The following is a 13939-nucleotide window of genomic DNA, read 5'->3' on the forward strand; positions in this document are numbered from 1 at the left end:
ATATATTTATATATTATCTATACCGTCTCACATGAAAAACGTATTGGAAAAGTTACCTGCTTTATCGTATTATACCCATATACGAGTAATTAAAACATATGCAACAATGAACCTGAAGTTCATGAGTCTAGACATATTTATAATTTGATGACTGATTATATCATTCAGGGTCTATAATAATGAGAATAATTATTGAGAATGCACATGGACATCCATTAAGAGCCAGGAGATTCTTCAATCTAATGAATTATCATGTGATGCTTGCTTTTAAGGCAAATTAATAATTAGACCATCGCTAGCCAAAGTGGGAATTGAATCATTTGTATTTTTTGAACAAATTCATGGTGATATACGTGAACCTATTAACCCATTTGAACTATTTAGATATTTTATGGTATTATTAGACACATCCAGTAGATGGTCACACGTGTGCCCATTATCAAATCGAAATTTTGCATTTGCAAGGTTACTTGCTTAAATAATTAAGTTAAGAGCACATTTTTCTGATTATACAATTAAGATCATTCGTCTTGATAATGCTGGTGAGTTTACATCTCAAGCTTTTGATAATTATTGTATGTTAATTGGGATAAGTATTGAACATCCTATAGCTCATGTTCATCCACAAAAATGGTTTAGCAGAATCATTTATAAAATGCTTATAATTAATTGCTAGACTATTGCTTATGAGAGCTAAACTTCCTACATTTGCACGGGATCATGTTATTTTGCATGATGCGTTACTTATACGTATTAGGTCAGTATCTTGTCATAAGTACTCGTCATTACAATTAGCTTATGACCATGAGCCAAATATTTTCTATCTGAAAATTTTTGGATGTGCAATATATATTCCAATTGCTCCACCACAACATACTAGGATAGATCCTCAAAGGAGGTTAGGAATATATGTTGGATTTGATTCCCCATCATTTATTAAATATCTTGAACCCAGGTAATGTATTTACTGCACGATTTGCTAATTATCATTTTAATGAGACAAATTTTTCAACATTAGGGGAGGAATTAAGAAGTTGGAAACATAAATTACATAGAATTTATTGTTATTGTCTTATTTAGATTCCTGTACAAATCAATGTAAACTTGAAGTTTAAAAAATAATTCATTTGCAAAATATATTATCAAATGCATTTATAGATGCAAAGAAAGTAACTAAGTCACATATACCACCTACAAATATTCCATAGAAAATTGATATCCTAACATGACACGTTGTCACTAATGACTTTGGAACATGCCAGAAGCGTGGTAGACCAGTGAATTCTAAATATAAAAATTCTCGAAAAAGAAAAATAGTCAATAGTCAAAAGGATTTGGTTGAGGATGTAAATACCTATAAAGAAATCCTTGATATGAGTAATGAGGAAAGTGAGATACCTAAAGATAATAATGAGATTTCAATAAACTATATCATGACAGGAAAAATATGGAATCGAACTAATGTAGTTATTGATTGACAACATTCTTGCGTATAATGTTGCTCTTGATATTATATCTGAAAGTGAAAATTCTAAACCATAATCAGTTGAAGAATGTTGAAATAGAAAAGATTGACTTCAATGGAAAGAAACAATCGAAGCATTAAACTCACTTTCAAAACATTAGGTATTAAACCTGTGGGTTACAGATGTGTATTTTTTAGAAAAAAAAATGAAAATAATGAGACCACAAGATATAAAACAAAATTAGTTGCACAAGATTTTTCACAAAGACCTGGTACTAATTACGAGGAGACATATTCTCCAGGGGTGGAAGCGATTACACTAAGATATTTAATTGGTCTGACTGGGTAGGAAAATATGGACATGCACCTTATGGATGTAGTCATAGCATATTTATATGGATCTCTTGATAATGACATTCATATGAAAATCCCATAAGGATTTAAGATACCTGGAACATATAAATCAAGTTCTCAAGAATTGTATTCAATAAAGTTACAAAGATCACTATATGAATTAAAACAATAAGGACGAATGTAGTACAATCGCCTGGTTGGATATTTGTTGAAAGAAGGACATCAAAACAATTCAATATGTTCATGTGTTTTTATAAAGAAATTACAGTTAGGATTTGCTATTATAACTGTATATGTTAATGATTTAAATATAATTGTAACTCTTAAAGAGCTTTCAAAGGCAATAGAATATCCTATGAAAGAATTTGAGATGAAAGATCTCTGGAAAACAAAATTATGACTTGACTTGTAAATTAAGCATTTAGCAAATGAGATATTTGTTTATCAGCCAGCTTATACAGGAAAAGTTTTGAATAGATTTATATAGACAAAGCACATCCATTAAACATTCCAATGGAAGTTTGTTCACTGGATGTAAAGAAAGATATATTTCGACCTAGAGACGATAATGAAAAACTTCTTAGTCCTAAAGTACCATATCCTAGTGTAATTGGTGTACATATGTATTTTGCTAATAATACAAGACAAGATATTGCATTTTTGATAAATTTATTAGATGGATACAGTTCTTCTCCAATGAAAAGACATTGGAATGAAATTAAGCATATACTTCGTTATCTCAAAGGAATGATTGATATAGGGTTATTTTATTCAAATAAATCAAATTTTGATCTAGTTGGTTTTGCAGATTCTGAATATTTATCTGACCTACACAAAACTAGATCTTAAATTGAGCATTTAGCAGATGAGATATTTGTTTATCAGTCAACTTATACAGGAAAAGTTTTGAATAGGTTTATATGAACAAAGCACATCCATTAAACATTCCAATGGAAGTTTGTTCACTGGACGTAAAGAAAGATATATTTCGACCCAGAGATGATAATGAAAAACTTCTTAGTCCTAAAGTACCATATCTTAGTGCAATTGGTGTACATATGTATTTTGCTAATAATACAAGACCAGATATTACATTTTCGATTAATTTATTAGATGGATACAGTTCTTCTCCAATGAAAAGACATTGGAATGAAATTAAGCAGATGAATGATTGATATAGGGTTATTTATTATTTTGATCTAGTTGGTTTTGCAGATTCTGAATATTTATCTGATCCATTCAAAACTAGATCTTAACCAGATTATTTATTCACATGGAGAGGAACTGCTATATCCTTGTGATTAGTGAAACAAACCATAACTGCCACTTCCTCAAATCATGCTGAAATTATGGTAATTTACGAGGCTAATTGAGAATGTGTATGGCTAAGATCAATGATTCAACACATTCGTAAAACATGTGGTTTGTCTTCTAATAAAAATCTTCCAACGATATTATACGAAGATAACACATGTATAGCCTAAATCAAATGAGGATATGTCAAAGGAGACAGAACAAAACATATTTCACTAAAGCTATCTACGTTTATGATCTTGAAAAAAATGACGACATTACTGTACAACAAATTTATTGGAAGGATCAGCCAGAAAGACATTACCTATCGAAACCTTTGAAAATTTGGTACACAAAATTGGAATGTGGCGATTCAGATATCTCAAATGGTATTTTCATGGGTGGGGGAGGATATATTGTACTCTTTTAAAATTATTAAATTATATGAAATATGTATTCTTTTTCCTTCACTAAAATTATTTTTCCATTGGTTTTTTTCTAGTAAGGTTTTACGAAGCATATTTCATATATATGATGGTATCTAAGGGAGAGTGTTATATATATATATTACAAAAATAGATGTCCAATCCTTAGTGTCCTAAAAGCCATTTGTCACTCTTCTATCTCCCCACGTGTCAATCTTCATGTTCTCCATATGCCTTGTAACTACACATGCTTAGTGTCCATGTAAAATCACATCCTACAAATGACCTATAAATAGTGGCATTTGTTGGAACTTAAAAGAGCACACACATGGGTGAGAAATTTCCATATTTATAATTTTCTTTAATTATTTAATTTTAATTTTTTATTTTCTCCAAGTCTATGTTTCTGTTGCACATTGTTTTGCTCTTTATTTTTATAACACATTTCAAATTTTATCAATTTATCATTCGTTTGGATTCAAAAAAGATTTGAAATGAATGTATTTAATATTTTGTGTTTGGATGGTAATTGGAAAAGAAAAGAAAATTAAGAATTTACTAATATAGACTTATGTGTTAATTGAAAATTAGAATTTGATGAGGTTAACTAAGGCCTTGTTGGATAACCATTTGGTTTTTTGTTTTTCTTTTTGAAAATTAAACCTACATCATCTACATTTCTTACCATGATATACATTTTTATTAAGTACAATGGTTGAATTTTTAGCCAAAATCCAAAAATAAAAATAACTTTTTATAAGCTATTTTTTTAGTTCTCAAAAGTTGACTTGATTTTTTAAACTATCATTGAAAAGTAGATAATAAAAGAAAAAATTTAGAGGTTGAAGTAGTATATATAGGTTTAACTTTCAAAATAAAACGGTTAACAATTGAAGCCTAACTAATTTACTTTCAAATACTATGAAATCGAATAAAATCCGAGCATTTTAGTAAGAAAAGTTTTTAAAACGAAATCTGAAATCATTTTGATTTTAAAATCATTATATTTCTTGAAATCCATTGTGAATTAAAATTCCTTAAAATCAAGGAACCAATAAGTTTTTTTTTTTTTTTTTTTTTTTTTTCCTTTTTTTCTTAAAAAAAAAAAAAAGCCATTGGGAGAGGAACGAATGAATAAATTCCCATGGATTCGAAGACACTGTTTTCTGAAAGGCGATAGATCGATTTTGCTGCTTGGGAAGGGAAGAATTCAAGTCTCTGGGAGCTTTCAGTGTAAAGAAAATGGCCCAATCCTTGAAAATGAAGTTTGAACGAACCCAGAAGCAAAGAAGGATTACGACATTCATCCCTCTCAATCTCTTCGCCGGTCTTGTTTGAAGCTTCGATCCAATCTTTAATTAAGTATGAACAAGAAAGGATTGGCAATTTTGATGCGAACCAAGATGAGACCTAACAACGATCTCACAAAGCTCTCTCTATCCCCTTTTCCTGTATGTTCGTCATTTTCATTTATAATCTTAGTTTAATTGCACTTCCTAATTTAGTATCGTTTAGGGTCACTGCCTCTTGAGAATTCAGGAAATTCTGGACTGATATATGTACCGTTGTTAACAAGTTATATGATTCTTTATACAGAATCAGATTCAATCTAATCCGCAGGAATCAAGTGGACGTGTAATGGAACATAACCTGGACGAAGCCCAGAATCGGCTTAATATCTCAGGCAACGTAGAAAGGTATTTGAAAATTTATGTACTAGAATAGACAAGTTGTGTACTTTATTATCCGGACATACTAAAGATCATTTATGATCAATGTTGTCAGAGATCTTGATATTGTTCGTGGATGGATGCATTCGGCTATTTCAATGAAGAAAATGGAAGGTCTAGATGCCATGCTTAATGATTTTTCCAAGGCAAGTCTATATATGCAACTAGATTGTTGTAATTTCTACACATTTCTTGTTGTATTTCAATGGGTTGAAGTCAGGATTTAGTTTTAGATGTGATTGTTTTTGTGTTTGTAAAAGTTCCTGTTCCTTCTTAATTACTTAGGGCTATTTCAGTCTCTCTCTTGAGAACCGCCGTAAATTACTTCTCCTGCTTGCCAAAGAGTACGACTTCAATCGAACACAAGTTCGTGATCTGATGAAGCAATATCTTGGTCTTGAACTACCTAGTGGTAAGACTAGTTTTGTTTTGTTTCTTTTAAATACAATGTATTAATGGTAGTGGTAGGTATAGGACTGTAGACTGATTTGGATCAGTAGTTCATGGCTTCAGGTGATAATGCACAATCTACTGGCCAACAAGATGACACCCCGCTTTCTGCTTTCTACCATCTTGAGCGCAATTTGAGGCATGCTCTAAAACCAACCTATGAAGTTCTTTTTGAGCGGCTTAATACACATCCTGGTGGGCTGGGGTTCTTGTCCATTCTACGAGCTGATATTCTTTCTATTCTCGCGTAAGATTATGGTTGATGTTATTTTCATTTCTTCTCGATTGGTTCATCTAATTTTAATTGGGAGCCATTTGAAGTGTTGGAAAATATGAGTGTTATAACAAAAAGTCTTTTTAAATAATTAAAAAATAGTGATCTGGTAATAGGTGATCCAATTTTAAGAAGAGGTACTACGGTGACTTTGTATTATCAGAGAGGAAAACATTGTGTCTTTGAGAGCAATGGATACCTACTATAAAGAAAAATTCGGAATGTGGTTCAGTTCTCCTGAACAAAGCTTTGTTAAATTAAAAAAATATTGAACTAGTAGAAGCTTGAGAACTGGAAACACTTCTTTCAGAAAAGATGATTTTATGACTTTGTTTTATCAGAGAGGAAAACACTGCGTCTTTGAGGGCACTGGATACCTACTTAAAGGAGAAACTTAGTATGTGGCTCAGTCCTGCTGTCTTGGAGCTTCACCAAATAACTTGGGATGACCCTGCTTCTTTACTAGAGAAAATTGTAGCTTATGAGGTGTATTTTCTTCCCTTGGTCATTCTTATGCCTTTCGTTATGCCTTATGCTTATTTGTTAAAATCCTTTCACAGGCTGTGCATCCAATCAGTAACCTTATCGATCTTAAGAGAAGGCTGGGAGTTGGTCGACGTTGTTTTGGATATCTACACCCGGCAATACCAGGTTTACTTATCCCCTCCCCCTTGTGCTGCTCTTGGTTATTGCTGCTAGTTATAGCCTGCATCATCGGCTGATTATAGTTAAGATACAAGTATTATCAAATTATCCCTCTGAAAAACTTTGAAGACTTCCCAAATTAGGAAATCTGAGTATGCTCGTCATTATCTATGTACTTAAGTTGGAAAATTTCCTATTGATTGTCTGCATTATTTGGATGGAGACTCCATGATTATTAAAATAATGAAAGATTTAAGCTCAATCTTTGATACTTGTGTAGATCCTTATATTCATCTTCTATTGTCGTTTGTGGATGTGTTACTAGGTATATTATGCAGAAATTATGGGTCTAGGTACAGAACAAGAATGGAATTATGTTGCAATGCTAATTTCATATTATACATTATAATCTCAAGTTTTTCTCCAGGTGAACCTCTTATTTTTATTGAAGTTGCACTTTTGAAGAATGTAGCTCAGACAGTACAGGTTATTTCCTGCATCTATAACCTATTATTTATTTATTTTGTTATTAGTATCACTCAGTTGTTCCTTGTTGGGTAGGAAGTTTTATGGGATGTTCCCCCAATACCTGAAAGTGAAGCAACCTGTGCATTGTTTTACTCTATATCCTCTACAAAGGTACGTATAAGTTCCGATCTTATTTATTGCAAAAATAAGAGGATTAAAATAGTGTGGAAAGACATTAAATATATTGTTAGGTGTAAACATAATGCCGTCTGAAAAGCATTTCCCTCTTCCAATGCAATATTGGTAGGACATCAGTTGCACTTGCCATTTTTAGTGAACATTTCCATATATTGTTTTGAAAATATGTTCCTTTTCAGTTCTCTTAAAAAATCTGCTTCTTTCCAGTTTTCTTCATTTTCTTAATTGAAACTTGTGTTACAATTATGTAAAACACAATCTAGAAATTTAAACGGGCATATAGTCGAATATGATTGGCTAACGAGAAGCTTATGATCTTTGGTTCGTTATTCACATTCTGATCTTAAACCATTGAAATTCTGCAGCCTGGCTTATCAGGAATTAATCTTGGGAAGTTCCTCATTAAACGAGTAATAACACTTGTGAAGAGAGACATGCCATATATCAATGTATGTATTCTCTAGACTATTTTCCCAGATCATGGCAAATTTTGAACTAAAAATTTCTGCTAGACCTCATGTGAATACTCTTACAGAAATCTGGCTGAACTCTGTAATTTTGTTATTTCTTTGATTATCGATGCTCTGCTTGAATTTTTAACATTTGAAGTTACTTTGGATGGTGGTTTCTTTAGGCTGTAGGAAGTGGCTGTAGAGGAGGTTTCATTGTTTATTCTTTCATTGTACCGTATTTTGTCTGCGACCGATTCTGACTTTACTCACTAAGGGGGCGTTTTGGGGCAAGGAGTTCGTTATTATAGTTGGGTTATAGTAGTTTGTATTTGGGGTGTAGATTATTTTAGTTTGGGTTATAATAGTATGTGTTTGAGATGTAAACAATTTTAGTTTGAGAAGGAAATAGTAAACATTTTAGCAAATAATAAAAAGTTGATGAATGTAAAATAGTAAAAAGTGTAGCAAATAGTAAATACTGTAGCAAATTGGGGTTTGGAAATAATAATGACTGAAGCTAATTGGGGATTACAAAATAGTATTCACTGTAGCAAGAGATGGTTATTATAGTCCTAGGATAGTCCTTGGCCCAAACGCCGCCTAAATTTCAAAATTGTTCATATCTCTCACCTCAAGGGAAGTTGAAGCCCTCTTCATGTTAGAGAAAAACTTTGCTCTTCATAAGGAATTCCATCCTCTTGTGAAGGGGGATAGAGGGAAGGAGAGTCAGAATGAGAGATAGGCGGAGGACGAGACAAAAGGAAAGGAGAAGAGGGTACAGAATGGTTGAGAACTAAAGGGATATTTTGGGCTATAAAAAAAACATGATAAGAGGATATTTTGGCTATAAAAATTTAATACGATAAGAGGATAGGTTAATTATAAATTTGGTTCCTATGTGGGTGCATCTATAAGTTCCTTCAAGTTGATAGAAATACAGTTTTAATTGAGCAATTTAAAATATCTTCTTCATCTGTTGTATTGATTGAAGATTTGATCATTGTTTATTGAAGTTTAATTTCCCGTTAAATCTCACAATTACTTAGTTGTTTTGCTTGGAGTAATCACTAATTTGGAGGTATATCTTTTGCAGACATTTGCAACTCTAAGTCCAATCCCAGGTTTCATGCAGTGGCTCCTATCAAAGTTGGCATCTCAACCAAATCTAGGTGAAATGGAGTTTGGATCACGTACATCTGGAGATGAATCTGCCTCCACTTTCTGGGAGAATATTCTTGAACCGGAGGAGGAAAGAGTGCTCATTGAATCATCACAGTAAAAGAATTCATATCATATATCATTTGTTCCATTTCCAGCTTCTAAAAGAATGATTACTGATGTTCCGCCAAAACACTGACATTCCTTGTTGACGTCTTGCAGAGATTTTGTCACTGGAAAGAATGGCATGGAGGTCATGTTTAGGTTATTGACCTTGTCAAACCACGAGTGGACCAGTTCAACGAAATTGCTATCAGCATTAAAACATCCTCTAATGCGCTTGTGTGTCAGGTATAGATTATAGTTTTTATGGATTAAGGTTATGTAGACCTGGTATAGGAGAGAATGAAACGCCAAATGATAAATTATGCCATTTGGTTGATTTCAGGTATCTTGCGGAAGAGAAAAAGAGAGGAAAAGCTCTAGATTCTGTGGCAAACTTTCACTTGCAAAACGGAGCAGTACGTATCTTGCCTTCAACTTGCAGAAAAGGAGACTTCTCTTTAAGTCTTTTCTTATCCTTTTTTCTTACAAAATAACAAAACTAAGATACCCATTTGGACGTTTTATTATTATTGGAAGTGTGCTGTGTTTTTTTAAATGATTTTCTACTGTTTAAGTAGTCGTGTTATACTCAAATCAATAGAATGACATGTTTGGGAGTGATTTCAAAATGATTTTAATTCATTAAAAATCACTTAGAAAATGATTTTAAATCATTAAAAATTCATCTTAATACTATGGAAAATGCGTCTAAAAGAGTAGAATAAAACATTAAATTGATATTAAGTGATTAAAAGTGTGTTTCATAGTAATTTTAAACATGACAAAAGTTATTTTTACTATTTCAAAATCACTGCAACACATGCACAAAGTAACAGATCATGTCCTCAAGGTGTGAGGTTTTGCTTGCTCTTACGGTTTTTTAAATGTGGAACAGATGATTGAGAGACTTAACTGGATGGCAGATCGATCCGAGAAAGGCCTTCTTCAAAGTGGAGGTATAATGGTGAACTATGTTTATAGGTATTCTCCTTCAACCATTGTATGGCCTCTGTCCTTTGTTAGATTTAACGTTTCCGTCTAGGCTTTGATTTCGAAGGTCTTCTATAACTATTTTATAGGTTTTATTTTTTATGGGGAGTCCCGACATTTAGTTGAACTCCTTTTTTGTGGGTTGGTTTTTTTTGTATGCTATTCTTTCATTTTTATCTCAATCAAAGTTGTTTTTATAAATTTAAAAAAAAAAAAAAAAAAGAAACTGGATTGATTCTTCTCCACTTAATCATGTAACTATGTAAAACATTCTCAAATTGCAACTATGAACATTCCCATCAACATCCAACTATTTTTGGATTTCAAATAAAAAAATGACCATGAATATTTGATGGCCATTGACTTTATAGGATGGAGAAGATAGAAGAATATGCTCATTCTTATTTCAGCACTGGCCAAATACATTCCTCATCTGACATTCTTCGTTACGTCGAGGTAGAGTTCTTATTAAGATCATGTATGTCGACCAATCTTATTCAGATGGTTGTTCATCATATATTTACTGACATTTTCTTGTTTTTAGTCCAAAAAGTTGAAGGATGAATCTACAGAGTAGACAAATTCCTGGAAGAACCAATTGGCACTTCACCATCTCAAAAGATGAGTTATTCTTCTCTGCTGCCATTGTTGTTTGTGTTGGGAAGGGAAAGTTAGATATAATTACAGAATAAGATATGGCTTTTTGCTCTCCACTGGTTTAACATCATTAGAATATGCCATTTATTTGGAGAAAATACTGTTTTATTATTCTATTAAAAAAAACTCCATCGCTAAATTTCAATTTACATCCTAAGTTGTATTAATTAAAATTCCATAAATCCTTAATAAATTTAGATAATTGATTAGTGATCTATAGTTATTCTTACTGTATTCCATTTAAAGTAAGTTTGAAATTATCTAAATAAAATTCTCTCTCGAAAGATTGTCGTAGTAAAAAAAAAAAACTATCACATAATTCTTCAAGAATAAGTAGAGTAAAATATATTATGATAAGTAGATGGGAAAAAAAAAATCTTGATTTGATAAAAAAGCATATTTATTTGGTTCTCGCTCTTTTAGAAATTGTACAAAAGAGATCGTTACTATAAACTTTAAAAATTTCAAATTTGATCAATTAACTCCATATGTGGGAGCAGGACATCCGATAGATATACCCTTTCTGACAATTAACATAATTACACTATTTAATGGGAATAATTCTAATTTAATAATTCAAAATAAACGAAAATGAAGAAAGATTTAATGAAAATAAAAATTAGTTACGTGAAGTCAGTAATTTAAGTGTGGTATGAAAGTGAAAAACAGCAAATTCGATATGAAAACAAAAAATAAACTGCATTCAATGTGAAGTCATAATTATAAATTTTAATTAAAAAGAAAAAAGAGAACAAAACACTGAAAGTAACAAATACAAATACACAGTATAGTCTCTACATCTTTTACCTATATGAAACTAAAATAAATAATCCGTGAAATCAAAATTACAATTGTTAATAACAAAATAAAGCACGACCTCTATACGTTATGCTAACAGATACACAATATATGAAACGAGAATATGTTTATTAAAGATAATAAAACAATGTAGTCTCCATGAAAGTAACAAATTCAAAGTAAACAGAACAAAAAATACATTTTCTAATGAAAATAAAACATTGCATCATTACCTTCTACGAACAAAAATCAAAGCATCGACGATTATAAATACCCGCTACCCCATAGATACCCTTAATCAAAAGGATTCAAACCCGTCTTTCAGTTATGAATAACTTCTATTACTAAAACACATTCTTATCATCATCGGTACGAAAACGCCAATTCATAGACCACGTTAATCTTTGAACTCTAATTAGCGCCTCTTTTTCTACAGATTTGGTATCAATCTTGATCTAAATGTCATGATTGTATATCTATATGCTACCGTCTTCAATCTCTAGCTTCACATTGCCAAAAAAATGTTGGAAAAATCCATGAAAAATGCTGAAAACAATCCACAAAACGCCATTTTTCAAAATCATCTATTTTTAGACATCTATCAAAACACAAACCTCCGTTTTAGATATTCATTGCAAATTCCTATTAAAAAGCCTTTTTTGGGCCTTGCTTGGAGGGCTTAAGCCTCTGTATTTGGGCCTTGTTGGGCTCTTTGTTTTCTGATTGGGCTTTAGCCTTCTTGAAAACATTAATTTTGAGGCAATGTTGGGAGATTTTTGTTTTATCAAATATATTATTTATTTTTCACTCTTTTTTAGTACATTTATTTCGCATTTTCTTTCTTTCTTTCTTTTTTTAGTTTGTCAAATAGCCAAATCTATTTTTAAAAGAAAGCAATTATTTGAATTTTAAATTTTGATTTGGATTCTATAAACGTTATAAAAAATAAAGACACTAAAACCAGATAAGTTTATTTTATATGAATTAAAAGAAATCAAAACTTATAATAATAATAATAATATTTTCGTATAATAATTACCAGAATGAAAACCAAACTTCCAACCAAAAAAAAAAAAAAAATTTAAATATTACTTTGGTTCTTATACTTTGAGTTGTAGTTCATTTTGGTCCTTATATTTTTAACTTTGGTTCATTTTAGTCATTGTAATTGAAAAAACAACTATTTTGATCCCCTCATTTTCATTTCATTTTTTTTAGAGATTAAAATGGTCATTTTTTTAAAGTTTAAGAACATAAACAAATAAAAATTGAAAGTATAAGAATTAAAATAAATATTTTGAGAGTACAATGACCAAAATGAACCAAAATCCAAAGCATAAGAATCAAAGTAGTATTTAAAAAAAAAAAAAAAAAAAAAAAAGGCCTAAATGTAATTTGAGATAATAAAAATAATAATTTTCAATATCACATTTGCTTTCGTTTCATAAACAAAATAAAGTAGTAGGTAAAGCCACCTACTCTATCCTCCCTTTTGATTTTGGTGGCCGTTTTTTTTTAAGAAAAAACAAAATTTTGGTGGATATTTATTATTTATGCCTTCAGTTATGCCACCAACCGTTTCATACTTGTCAACAAAATCATTAATAAACAATCCCATTGGGAAAATAATTTTGAAAGTGAAATGAAAAATAAACCCAAATATATTACATTATTTTCAAACAAAAATAATAATAATAATAATAATTAAAATGAAGGGAAAAGAAAATCTCAACGGCATGAATCTTGAAAAAGTCCTATCCTCTACGGCAATTCCACATGAAAAATTTATTGGAGTGGCGCAAAAATGTGGCCAATAATTTTCATTCGTTGGGCCTATGATTAAAGAGACTATATGATATATTTAAGTGTGAATTATTTTTTTAATCCTAAATTTTTTAATAATAGTTGCGATCTCAACTATCTAAACACTTTGGGTTAGAATTACTAGACACCATAAAAGTGTTAGAAAACGCGAGTAATAAAATGGAAAAGAGATTGTGGAAGTGTGAAAAGATAAAAAAAGAGGATCGGATTGAAAAATGTCGAACGAAATGAATTTTATACTACAAATTGGACTCGAAATGCTCAATCAAAATGAGTTTTTTTTATTACATCACATTACAACCTCATCTCATTGCGGGTCACCAAACACCCCAATTTTCAAAATGTATATTTTTAGTTCTCTGACTCATTAAGAATAAATTTAAAAATGTCACGTTCTACTGTTTTTTATTTCATGTTTTTAGATTCATTAAGTTAAGTAAATATGAGTTTGATTTTGAATTTTGAATTTAAAGATGCAAACTTATATTAAATAAAGACAAAAATATTTAGGAAACAGTATGTCATGCAATAAACTCATTTTACTTTTTAAAAATAAAAATATGTATTATGTTAACCTATTATAAATTATAGAATATTACAAAATAATAATTAAAAATTTAGCATCAACCATGTTCGTAAATAGATTAATAATA

The 13939-nt window shown here is 30.8% G+C and overlaps 1 protein-coding gene across 3 annotated transcripts; it reads left to right on the forward strand.

The window, feature by feature from the left end:
* Positions 1-4667: 4667 nt before the first annotated feature.
* Positions 4668-10873, forward strand: LOC120082509 (malonyl-CoA decarboxylase, mitochondrial). 3 transcript variants are annotated; one of them, XM_039037708.1, is made up of 16 exons: positions 4668-4988; positions 5158-5234; positions 5323-5413; positions 5553-5679; positions 5781-5964; positions 6333-6477; positions 6552-6642; positions 7064-7122; positions 7198-7275; positions 7668-7751; positions 8848-9029; positions 9135-9263; positions 9361-9433; positions 9913-9998; positions 10379-10463; positions 10552-10873. In XM_039037708.1, exons 1-16 carry the CDS (start codon positions 4902-4904, stop codon positions 10582-10584), a joined length of 1611 nt encoding a protein of 536 aa, XP_038893636.1. In that variant the 5' UTR covers positions 4668-4901; the 3' UTR covers positions 10585-10873. The 3 variants fall into 3 exon arrangements, with proteins under 3 accessions (XP_038893636.1, XP_038893634.1, XP_038893637.1); XM_039037706.1 differs by having other exon boundaries at positions 4669-4988; positions 5134-5234; positions 10552-10832; XM_039037709.1 differs by lacking the exon at positions 4668-4988 and having other exon boundaries at positions 5564-5679.
* The last annotated feature ends 3066 nt before the right edge of the window (positions 10874-13939 follow it).

The sequence above is a fragment of the Benincasa hispida genome, chromosome 8 (genome assembly GCF_009727055.1).
Source record: "Benincasa hispida cultivar B227 chromosome 8, ASM972705v1, whole genome shotgun sequence".
NCBI classification, from domain to species: Eukaryota; Viridiplantae; Streptophyta; class Magnoliopsida; order Cucurbitales; family Cucurbitaceae; genus Benincasa; species Benincasa hispida.

Bases quoted from the DNA above. Each gene is read 5' to 3' on its own strand.
- LOC120082509 (XM_039037706.1), top strand. From the start codon at position 4,902: ATGAACAAGAAAGGATTGGCAATTTTGATGCGAACCAAGATGAGACCT. The intron at 9,030-9,134 runs GTAAAAGAATTC...GACGTCTTGCAG, and splicing joins GTGCTCATTGAATCATCACA to AGATTTTGTCACTGGAAAGA. The intron at 9,434-9,912 runs GTACGTATCTTG...AATGTGGAACAG, and splicing joins TTCACTTGCAAAACGGAGCA to ATGATTGAGAGACTTAACTG.